The 12,821-nt window shown below is 37.6% G+C and overlaps 1 protein-coding gene across 1 annotated transcript in view; it reads left to right on the top strand.

Moving 5' to 3' along the window:
- The first annotated feature begins 203 nt into the window (after positions 1-203).
- The window catches only part of ncanb (neurocan b), a 142,931-nt gene continuing 130,313 nt past the window's right edge, over positions 204-12,821 (top strand). Inside the window, exon 1 of the mRNA XM_067415880.1 lies at positions 204-500. Within this exon, the coding sequence (XP_067271981.1) occupies positions 442-500 (59 nt within the window). The 5' untranslated portion in view covers positions 204-441. The remainder of the gene's footprint in view (positions 501-12,821) is intronic.

The raw sequence follows: 12,821 nt of genomic DNA, 5'->3' as shown, positions 1-12,821 counted from the left end.
TATTTTGTAACCACCAAATTCTTTATAGTTCGCAGCCCCAATCAAATGACCAAACAAAGGAAATCGCTGATATATTGTGCAAAATATTATCCATCCCCCCACCGAAGTCCACAGAGAATTGGCTATACCATCTTAACGCACTCTTTTGCCTTAGCATCTGCTCCGTTCTTTTTTGGTGATGTGAGGTGAGGGGGGAAACGCTGTGAGACTCCGCACGCGCTTTTGTTCAGTGTCTCCTCGCGACCGGCGAAGTGCGCGCCGTTTCGAGCTCTTCTCTGCACGAGCGCCGCACGAGACGCAGGCTGAGGAGAAACGCTGTGCTTTTTGAATGCTTTTTTTAAACGAAGGAGTCAGTTTCAACACATTTGTGAGGCTGAACAGATTTATACATTTTTGAATGGTTTACCTCAGCGACTGTTGTCACCTGCTCTGCTGTATCTGATGCGACGCGGCATTCCTGTGGACTTTCTGAGGCGACGACGCGCTTTACTTCAGAGAAGGTGAGAACACGGGATATTATTATGCTTAACTGATTGCGTCTTGCTTCATTATTAATGTATAATGTGGTGTAGGGTGTTTTGTGTTCAGGACAGGTTATACACAGCCCCCTTGCTAAGCGCAGTCCCTCAGTGAGGACATTCAAGGGGACAAAACCAGGAGCACCACGATATTTAAGTCTATTGAAGAGCAATGTTTTTATTGACATAATGTGTGTTCTGGTCAGATATCAAATATATGAAAAGTAGAGTGCTATATAAGGTCTAAAAACAAGTATGTGTTCTGTTCTCAGACCGGTTAATTACTTATCTTCTCAAATATGAAGTGATTTGGAAAGTAACTAATGCGACTCTATCTACATTGCTCTACTGTAACATTATAAGTGTCTGAATGTTCATTTGTAATATGGGGTAAACAGGATTCATTTTTCTTGCCTTGATATAACCCCCCACCTTCAAGCTGTCATTTGCAGTAATGCCTTGATGTGAAGTGCTTGAAAGAAATTCCATCAAAAACATCGAGTGAGAATTTTGGGGATCGAAAGGGACCCCGCATTGTTTTTCTCATTTGCAGAGTGTCAGCTGGAAGCTGTTTAAAGCTGACAAGTGCTGAGCGCTGCCAGTCTTGTGCCCGCCTTGACGACAGCGTGTAGCTGGTGGGAGAGGAAGACAGACCCGGATTTCTCTTGGCATTCTGTCATGACTGTCTCTGTTGTCTCCTTTCGGTCTGAACCCCTGAGTCTCTACCTGACGGAGCACTCCAGGTGTTTCTTGCATCTGTCTGCAACAAGTCTTGATGCTGACAATAGAAAAGTACAACAGAGTGACTCGTGAATGTGAAGATGTGTGTTATTTGTCAAAGAAAATCAGAAATAGAAAGTGGTGCAAGTTGTGGCTCCAGGTACCCTGGGGAAATTTCAAGCAGCTGTTTTGCAGCAAATTGGTTGCTGAGTGGTAAGGTTCTAAGAGAGCTCTCTTCTCGTCTTGTCTGTGATTTTTAACTCCAAAAAATATACACTTATTCTTGTATGGGGTGTTCATGATGGCAATGGTTTGCATCAACATTTTTGTTGAGGGTTGCCGATTTCTAGCCACGTCATACGACAAAGTTTGAGACCAAAGTTTGACCACCAATGGGACAGCCAGATATCGCGGTATAATAACTAACGGCACATCGATTTACCAAAATACCAGATTTTGATTCCAAAAACTGGAGCTTGCCAAAGAAAAATGAATACTGTATATATACAGTATAAAAATGATTCTGTGGTGAAGTAAAATACTACAAAAAAAAAAACGTGAAAAATTTCAGGTAAGAATTCAAAAAACAAAGTAAATTCTATATTAATACTCAATTCACTTTTCTGGCACTGGTGTTCCTATCATGCACTGGGGTTTGAATAATTAATGAGGTTGATTTTTCGCAGTTTTCCAGCTGTATTTATACTGTTTTATCATTGCGTTTGTTGTTAGGTTTAGTTACGTTCCATTTTGTGGCATTTGGAGTTAATTTTCTGCTCAAAATAACACATTCATACTCAAAAACGATCCATTGAATCTGCTGAGGCTGTGTCACTAAACACACACCCATTGACCCCCAAACAACCCTATGCTGTTTGCATCTATATCAGGGTGAGTTACCGTGTGTAGCAAAAATTGAGTTCTCTTTGTTCAGTAAACGCATTACTTCTACTATATAGATATGGTGTCGATATCTATTGTATTATTTACTTAGCGGTTTCTAAGTAAAGCATACACTTATGTACACAGAACAGTCTTCCTAGTATTGTTCGGGAAGCAGACACACTCTGTCAGTTTAAATCTAGGCTAAAAACGCATTTCTTTACAATGGCATACACATAGAACGTTTTTAACTTTCATTATTCAAATCAATTGACTGATTGTTAGGCTGCATTAACTAGGTCAGCCGGAACCGGGAACACTTCCCAATAACACCTGATGTACTCGTTACATCATAAAAAGAGTGGCATTTTATGAGTGGCATGATTTCTGACCTGTTAGGTTGCCAGAATAATAATCATACACGGTGTGTTAATAGGCCAGAGGAGAACTGGCACCCCGACTGAGTCTGGTTTCTCCCAAGGTTTATTTTTCTCCATCATGCCCTGATGGAGTTTTGGTTCCTTGTCACTGTCGCCTTTGCCTTGGCTTGCTCAGTTGGGGACACTAAAATTATCATCAAAGTTATTCAACTAAATATACAAATAAAATGTATGAACTAGGTTTTATTTAATTCTATAAACTATAATACTGATCTGCCAACATTGTCGCTTTATGATAAATTAAAATAAGATGATAACATCACTGTTTTCTCCAGAACGACTGTACAGCCAAATCTAACTTTGTTGCAGTATTGTCCTGTTTGACAATGTGAAGCTGCTTTGACACAATCGTGATTGTAAAAGCGCTATATAAATAAAGTTGATTGATTGATTTAATTCAGCGTTTTATTGTTTGAGTAAAAAGTATTGCAAAGTAAACTACATCTAAGCAGAAACTAAAACAAACGTTTACTGGCCAAGTCAAAGTTAATTATTTTCTTTTTTCATTTGACTTTACTAAGTTTAGTAGAGTTTACTTAATTCCATATGTGAAATCTACTTAAAAAAGCTGCATGCAAATACTTGCGAAAGAAGAATTAAGTCTTTTTTTCACTGTGTGTGTGATATTACTTGTAGCATATAAGATGACTAGATTTTATTTAGAAATAATAATATTGTCTGCTTATTAGTTATCTGCCATAAACATTGTTTTACCTGTATAGACACGAATTTTAGTATGAGTCTATCCTTATTTTTAATTCACCTCATAAACATATGTGTGTCTGCTGAGGCTGTGTCACTAAACACACACCCTGTCACCCTCAAGCAACCCTATGCTGTTTGCATCTATATCAGGGTGAGTGCACCAATACAGTGCCTCCAGGTTCAAAGACCTTTCTTTCCAACCCCAAGTCCCAGTGGAGAAGCGCAGGCTTGCCAAACCAAGCAGCCTTTCATGCTGGCTTCAGAACCTCGGTATATCTCCTTGGGGCATCCATTCTGCTCTTTATCTGAGCGCCCTCTTCTTCTCCCCGTATATTCATAAATGCCAGTGGAGCACCTCTGAGCATGTTGTCTTTTGAAGAAAAAAGTGGAAATTGCCTCGGAGCGCACCAGTTTTGGCGTTAGATGACTTTTAGAGGGCACTTGATTGATTCTCACATTTTAATAATGCGCGTTTCCGCTTGACTGGGTAGCTTAGTGCCAACAATCAAATGGGGGTGGGGGGTGCTGGGGTTGGGGGTGCTGCGCTGACAGGTGGAATTGAAATTGTATTTGAATAGCATCCAGACAGCTAAATGCCTTTGAATTCCTGGAGATAATGTCCTTGTTGTAAATTAGCATGCTCCTTGCTTAATGGACCAAGTCTATTAAAATTACACAGGAAATTGCAATTTAGGGAATCTTCATGCTAGTTTTGTGTTCCTGCATAAGTCACGTTGAAGAATGTTGACTACTTTCTTTGTGACGAAAATGTGACAAAGGCTGTGTTTAATTATGGAGAGTTGGCGGTCGGTAAATGTCTTAATTTATGCCTGCATTTCTCCAGGTTGGTGTCTTACCGTGTGTGCACACACTCTTGATTGACAGCTGACAAGAAAGAGTAGCTGTGTCTAATCCCATGAGCCAGAGGAACCGGTTGGCAGCTGCTGTCTCTACTACATGTGTCAGCCGCCAATCCGCCTTTGCCCAAAGTCTGAATATTTATCGGTGCTCAGACTAGATGGAATACATTATTCAGAACGGCCATTTGCCGCCTTAAACACCGTAAATGAATCATGACACCTGGTCTGTGTTTTGCTGGATTCGAAATGGGACTGTAAGAGTTTAACTTTGCAGAGGGAAAAGAAAAGATTAATTTTAATTTCTTTTTAGCATTAATTCTTTTTCTGTCTTGAATAGATTTAATTTGGCTCGCAGGCCCGCTCAGACAAAAACACACTACCTTGCGGTTTAAAGATTCATTTAGAAAATGTTTTATCGCTTACCCTGTGGGAAAGGCCCAGAAGGAAAAGCAGCCTGATAATTATGCCAGCAATTTGCACAGTGCTACTTGAGGCGCTCCGTCCTCCTTGTTTCCTGGTATTTTTATTCTGTGTTTTCAGCACTGGACAGCTCCCAAGCTTTGGCCATTGTGAACACAGCTGCTGGCTGCTAATAAAGGAACAAGACCAGCAGCATAGCTGAAAATGATATTTGCTCCAAGAAGGAAATAGCCTGTTCCTCTTTGCGTTTGCATTTGGGACGACAGCAAAGCTGAGAAAAGACTGATGAGTGGTGGTTCACAGGACAAATGGCCTTGTGGCTCCAGCTGCATTCATCTTTTTCTCACAAGCGTTTGGATTGTCCACATCCTTGTGCATGCTTAAGAGGTTTGGAACTCAGAGGAAGTGTATTTTCCATTTTTTGTTCAGATTTTTTAAAAAGATTGCAGAGGTTTTTCATCCAGATAATGGAAGTCAATAGGGTCAAAAACAACACTGAACCCCATTGATTTTCATTGGATTGGCAACAACATTCTTCAAGTAAAAGAGAGGAGCATTTTAATGAATTAACTTGCTTCGTAAAGGGGTAATTTACCAAAAATTAAAACTAACCCTCAAGCTATCATAGTTGTATATGACATTCTTCTTTCAGACAAATAGAATTAAAGGAAGGCAGTGAATGGCAGCCCAGTTCGAAGCTCAAAAAGTGCATCCATCCATTATAATGTACTCCACACGGCTCCGGAGGGGTTAATGAAGGTCTTCTGAAGAGGTCTTCTGTAAGAAAAAATATCCATATTTGATCTAACTAGTCAAGACACAACTTTACGATGCTGTTTGCGAATGTTCCTTTGATTTACGATTTCAGTGAACACTGAATCCGTGAACTGTGTAGCTATCGGTTCTTTTAGGAAACGTATCTCATGTATGGAAAAACATGAGGCTGAGTAAACATATTTTTTATTCTTTGGTAAATAATCCCTTTAAGCATGCAAATATTTACATGACTATACTGTAAATCAAGGAGGTTTGAAACAAGGAAACCCATTCACTCTGTGTGGCTTGTGTTTATTAATCCTCTTCTTTTTCTCTTTGTCTATGCATTAGAAGCACCTCAGTAATCATACAGAGACTATCTTCCCACCATGGGAAAAGCACAAGGAAACAGAATATAATTAATTTCTTTCAAATCCCTATATTCCTGGTTGGACCCCATCTCTCTATTTCCATCAGGCTTCATAAATGTAATCTGCGTATGCCATATCATTCTGTCAGAGATTAGTTTGCCTTGACAATGAGGTTTTCTCCTTGCCAGATATTTAAATATATCATTCATTAACATGGAAATGACTTGTATAGAGGTTCAGATTGTGTCGTTGGGTTCACACGAGAAACGGTACATTTTTTTCAGGTATTGATTCCATCTGCTTGATGAGAAACATGTTAAGGCAGGTGGGCACTTATTTGTTTCTCCGGCAATGAATTTAATAAGATAGATGTTTGTAGATTCATCAGATTTCAGTACATGCAGTTACAGTGCATTGTTCTGTAGTTTTTTGCTGTACCTTGTACACCCTCTCTTAAAAGGACAGTTCAGCTAAAAAGGAAAATGCATAATACTGTTTTCAATTAACAATAGCAATGCTTTCATGTGTTACCAATTAGGGTGGAGTAAATGATGACAGAATTGTAATGTTTAAAGGTGCTGTATATAAGTTTTTCACTTTACTAAAGCATAAAAATGGCATATGTTTGCAGATATTTAGGAAACATTCTAAATTCACCTACTTGTTTCTCTGGAAAACAATACAGCCAGTTATTCTACTTTGAAATGTGCGTTCCGTGTCGGAATGCGACCTAAAAAGCCTCGCCTGCATGAGCATCGAGTCTGAGGAAGGGGAAACAACACTCTCCAATATTTTGAATTTGAACAGTACCTATTTCAACCACTAGCTGTCAATATTACATACCGCACCTTTAAGAGATAATTCACCCAAAAATGTAAATTATGCCATAATTTACTCACCCTTAATCCACCCTACGAGTTTATGACATTCTTCTTTCAGATGAAAACAGAGTTATATATAAATAAATAAAAAATCCAGACTAATCCAAGGATTATAATGGCAGTGAATGGCAGCCTAAAATTTGAAGGCCAAAAAAAAGTGCATCCATCCATTATAAAAGTGATCCACGGCTCCGGGGGGTTAATAAAGGCTTGAAGCTTATTGATAGCTTTGTGTTAATAAAATACCCATATTTAAAATGATATAAAGTTAAAGGAACTGTATGTAAGAAATATATTTCAATGAATCATAAAATGGCCCTGATATGTCACTAGACATTAAGAAATCATGTTAATTTCAAATACTTATATCACTGACAACATTAGTCTGGCCAGGATATTGTCATTTAAAAGTTGTTGTTGCAGCCCTCAACTTTGACGTGTTGTGTTTTGGCCTGAAGCTCCACCCTCCACCTATCGAACAATCATGAAGTCAGTAGTGTTTCGGCATTTGGGTTGCCAGATCTGCTCTAGTTACCACAGCTGCAGCCTATCTGGATACCTCAAATCAGGAGTAGGGGGAGAGGGGATAGTGATTCCAGTACCAGTTTTGGCCACAATCTTACATACCCTTTCTTTAAATATCTAGATTTCAGTGGACTGCCTTCCATCAACTTATGCAGAAAGTGTAACTCCTCTCGCAGTTCAAAATGCTTATGCTACGTCCAATGTCATCGCACCAGTTACACTTTTGTTTTAAGTTAAATATGGAAGGAGGTCTGCTGGAAGCTAGACATTTTCATTTTTGGTGAACTATCCCTTTAAGCAGTGCTTATATTAAGGCCCTGCTGAGCTATACCAGATGATTGAGACGTGACAGTTAAGGAGTTCATGTCAAAACCTCAGTCATCCTGGCATCAAATCACAGCTGGGATCAGCCGTTCTAAAATCAGTCTGTCCACCTTAACAACCTTGCCAGACTGAAACATACACCACTGACTGAATGTGCAAGTCTCCATTTTCCCAGTGCATCTCGGGTCAAAAGTTCTCACAGAGGTTTTTCTTTGCTTTCAGTGGGCTGTAATGCGATTTTCAGTGCCACACTTGAGCAGTTTAACACAAAGGCACAAATTATGGCTTTTATAAGATTTGTATGTCGCCTTACGTCAGAGTCTGAAACTGACACGAGTCGTGCATGTTGAGTAATTTAGAAGCTTATGTTCATGTTTTTTCTACAGAGGGCTTGCTATTGTAGATAAAGTGAAGGATGGTGCTTTGGAATGACAATTTCCTTCTAAAAAATACACTGTTCTTAGTGTTGTCATCAAAATCAACAAGCCTTCAGTCTTACTCTACAACTAAATTGTTCATATGCTGCGCTTATATGTACAGGATGAGGGGGATTTGGCAGATTGGCAGATTCATTGACAAAATGATACCAGAGAGTCTTTTTACACACTTTGAAGTGCACTTCACATTCACTTCTAGTTCCCAACTTCAAGGAACCCACTTTAATTCCTTCACACGTGTAATCATAATCCGAATAGCATTTAGGATGCGTTTCTTCCCACTTTACCATTATCTACAACCATTAGTTAATTCAGAGTGGCTTTCTTCAGTGCTCTTCTGAGTGTCTTTTACATGTGCTCTACAAATGCAAATTGTTAGAAAGAACAGGTCTCTGTATCCACCGCTGGTGGGCTCTCTGCCATTTCTGCCCACCTCTGTGTAATTAACAGGCCATGGAATTTATCTCTGTCTAAGTTTTAATTATCTAGAGCCGATACTCTGAACTCTTTGCCTTTTCTTATGGCGCCTATGCCAAGTGTGCTTGACTATATGGCAAATGGAGTACTTTATTTGCTCTTTTTTTTGCACCGATAAAGGGTGTTTATAACAGTGAGTGGTTAATCTTAAAATGTCAACTGTTACCATGATTTTGTATGGTAATCAATTTTGTTTAATAATCTTTTAAAGGCAGAACTATAACACCAATATATTAAAATATATTGTTTACTATTGAAAATAGACTTTTTTAATTGAAATAAAGCTGAACTGTACTGTAAATATTAGTTATAACTTAAACAAAAAATAAAAAAGAGACTTTATTTACATTTCTGACTTCATGATACAATTCTGAGAAAATAAATATAAAGTAAGAATTGCGAGTTATAAAGTCCAATTTATTTCTTTTTTTTTTCCAGAATTGCGACTTTATATCTGAGAAAAAAAAGTAATAATTGCAAGATGTAAACTTGCAATTACAAGAAATAAACTCGCAATTCTTAGAGAAAAAATCCTAAATAACAAGTTAAAAGTTGCAATTATGTTTTTATTTTATTTTTTATTCTGTGGCAGAAACAAGCTTCTATAAAGTTGAGTACTAAAATTGCTAAAACTATAGTAAAAATAAACATAGCTTAACAGAATTATTGAAAATATAAAAACGCTGAAGTACTTTATTGAATATCTGAAGTAAAAGTTAATTCAAAATATAAATGAATACTATAATAGTATGTGAATAATACTAAAACATAACTGGCTTGTTTATTTGTTGAATAGAATGTTAATAATCTTCTAAAATTCACTGAATGACCCTTGAATAGAATAACACTTGAATTACAGAAATGGAATGAAATTATCTTACATTTTACAAAGGAACCTTTTTTTCTTTCTTTTTTTCTTACATTTGTCAAAAATTTCGCCAACCCTCCTGCAGTTTTGCCTTTTGATTAAAGTCTCCATGCCAGTGCTAGATCTAAATTCCACCTCGTTTTCGGTGACCTTCATTGTTCTGACAGGAGCAGATCAAAGGGGTCAGATTGTTCTTTCGTTTGCTCCTTATATCATGAAGCAAAAGAAAGAACACTGATTATGGTAATTAGTGCGTCTAGTTTCATACTACCAGTCAGTTTCTGCATTATTGGCGGGCTGATGAAGAAAATCCACTGGCCACACCTTCCTGTCAGTCAATGCATGGATAATATCAGAGCCAAGACCAATACAGTACCACACATGGTGCTAAGCTGAAGTACAAATTGAACTTTTGAATGCCATTTTCTCATTAACCAGTGTTTAAAATCAAGTACTTTGGGCCCAATTTTTGTTCTGGGGAATAATGTTTTGAGAGTGTAAAGCTTTTTTAAAATAATTTTACAAATGTGCCTACATTTATTCTTCTGTTAAAGCCCTGAAGGCTGTTTAGTTATTTTTCTGAGTGACATTCAGAAAAGTGAAGACTCATAACTTCAAAACTATAACAAGGAGAGTCAAAAATAGGTATAATTTAATATAAAACTTTTGACATTTTTAGATTTTAAACAAAATTACATTTGGATGTTCGCATGGTGAGAAACTGCAGATAAAAGACAGATATATATATATATATATATATATATATATATATATATATATATATATATTTTTTTTTTTTTTTTTTTTTTTTTTTTTGCCCTTGACTCCCCTAATGGGCGAAATAATTTTACCTCCGTAAGGAATATCTTGTGATCGACACAATGGATTATGTTTATTGTGGACTAATTTTAATTGTGAGAATTTGCTGTAAATAATGATATACCATTTTGTTTAAGGAAATTACTTGTGAAAACGTGACATAAATGGTGCACCCGTATATTATTATTAACATATTGCTCTTGCGGGGCTTCGCATACAAAAACTCGCTTAAGTTTAGTCAACGCCCAAAGCAATTATATACATGTTGTATTCTACTCTGTGAGACCTTTCAAATGACATATGAGACATGACTTTTTGACACACTGCAGTACATAGTACAAAAAAGTATTTAATAAATTAGGATTTTTTTATCTGCAAATAACTCAGCACTACTTAGGAGTTAATCAAATTGGCTTCATTGTAAACCTCAGACTTGAAGCTTTCAAATGACATCAATTTTGTGTTGCTCAAGGCAGTAGTTTTGAAAAAGAGGATTTTTTTCCCCCCAGCTAGGTGATGCCTACTCAGCACTCGTTTAGATTGGATCAAGATGGTTTGATGCATTAAATAGATAATTAAAACCTATTTCTGTCAGGCTCATTATCGTCAAAGTGATACAGAATTAGCATATAGTTTAGATTGGCTGTATGGTTCTGTCCAGAACATGAAGTCCCTAAGCATCCATGTATAGCCTAGCATGGATAGAAGCAGTGATAACTCCTCCAGGGTAAACAGAACAGAAGCAATGATGTATTGCAAATAGCATTAATGTCAATATTAAAATGTACAACCTAATTGCCATGCATTTGCCATGGCAACAAAGTGTAAAATTGGATATAGCTTTACATATAGCTTTACTCTTAAAAGATTAGTATGGGATTTTATCGCAATAAAATCATGTTAGTATTATATATATATATATATATTTATATATATTTTTTATATATATATTTATATATTTTTTATATATATATATATATTTTTTTTTTGCATCTTGTGGCTATACTATTGAAACTGTGATTATTTTATAGCTCATGGAACGGCCTCATTCACTTCCATTGTAATTGCTTCACTGCAAAGGTGCAGTTACATTATCCAAATTTCAGTGAAATGGACAAAAAAGTCCATTGTCTTTTGTTAATAGTGTAGCGATGTGTCACTTTCAGTGTTGCATCTGTATGAATGGGGAAATCTTTTGCCCTCACCAGATTGCATGGATTCCTACTTAAATCATTGGATTTCGCCCATGAAAATTCATTGAACAATGGTTAATGTGACCGGATCCGGATGTTTAAAGGATGAAATACATTTCTGTGGTAATCAACATTTATGTCGCACCACTGCAGGATGCTTGTATGTTGTGCTCTCTTTTGTTGTTTATTAAAGAGTGAGAATTTATTATAGCATCTTCAATGCAGCAAAGAAACAGATTCATCTCCTTCTGGTCGTGATGAGAAGGTCAGAATGTTGCTTTGGGGAGTTTAGTGTCTGAAATGCAATCACGCCGCTTGATTACACTGGCATTCATCATCAGCGCACAAAGCTACTGTCCCTGTTCTCGTCTTGCAATCAAAGATGTCTCTTTATACAGTAGGTACTACATTCATAAATGCCTTATCTTGTAGATGGACCACTGGAATTACTTTTTTAAAATGAATTACCCTTACTTGTGACAAACAGCACGAATGGGGATTTTAACAAAAAGTGTGTAATCTTTCTGCTTTGTCCTCAGAGTTTGGATGATGTGTTTGCCAGTAGTGTGGCAATAGTAAAAGTCAGAGCTGAATAAATTGTTTGTATTAGCCAGTTCTTTTTGGTGAGTCAAAAACACTGAGTGAAGTGTGCATAGTTTGAGCTTGCTGTTTAATAAGACTTTATATATAGGAAGACAGTTCACTCTTAAGTATTGGAGGAAGTGCAAAGCCCAATATGGCGAATAAGCCCCGCCTTCTAAATGAAACGGCCAATCGTTGATTTGTAAAGTCACTTCACTGCAGCTGCCATTAGAAGCTCTGGTTGTTATAGAAACAGGCAGTGTTCTGAGACGTGTTTAATTTAATTGTAAGCTTGGTAAACAGTTTTGGAGAATTTGATGTTTCCCCATTCAAAGAGATAGGAGCTGAACTTGAATGCCTGAGAGCTGTTTTAGGGTGCTTTCACACTAGCACCCAGGTTCGATTGACATTAGAGTTCGGTTTGTTTGGATGATGTGAACACGGTCTTCCAAACTCAGGTGCGCACCCGCGAACCGTACCCGAGTCCGCTTAAAGGGTGGACCACTAAGGTGGTCTGGGGTTGGTTTCGTGTGAACTCCGGTACGGTTCGTTGCTGATGTTAAAGCAATCGTACTAAATCGCGTAAGTGAACCGCTATTAATGACATGAGTTGATAAAAATGTGTGTTTTGTGTGTGTTTCTCATTTACCTGACTCGCGTCACTGACATACTGCAAGCAGAGAGCTGTAGATCTCATTTCTGCTTGTTTTCAGCATTCTTTAGAACATTTGCAATGCATTCGCGGCTGATAGACGCAAGTGCCATTACGTACTGACGCTTTGGTAACAAAAGCAACGGTTCAAAAACAAAAATATAAAAGTGACGGGAGGAACGGGAGGAACGCATTTCGCTGGCTGTCGTTACTAAGCAACCGAGTAAACAGCTGCTGCTTTGATGATGCAAAAGCACCCCGGTTCGGACCCAAATAATATAATATGACCACAGGTCAGTGGGGGCAGGGGGCCCTCAAGCAATCGAACTCGGGTTCGGTCCAGGCATTTGAACCAAGTGTGAAAGCACCCTTAAAGGAAAACTCTGGGGAA

Source organism: Pseudorasbora parva, chromosome 14 (genome assembly GCF_024679245.1).
Source record: "Pseudorasbora parva isolate DD20220531a chromosome 14, ASM2467924v1, whole genome shotgun sequence".
Classification (NCBI taxonomy): Eukaryota; Metazoa; Chordata; class Actinopteri; order Cypriniformes; family Gobionidae; genus Pseudorasbora; species Pseudorasbora parva.
This window is presented reverse-complemented; position numbering and strand designations above follow the sequence as displayed.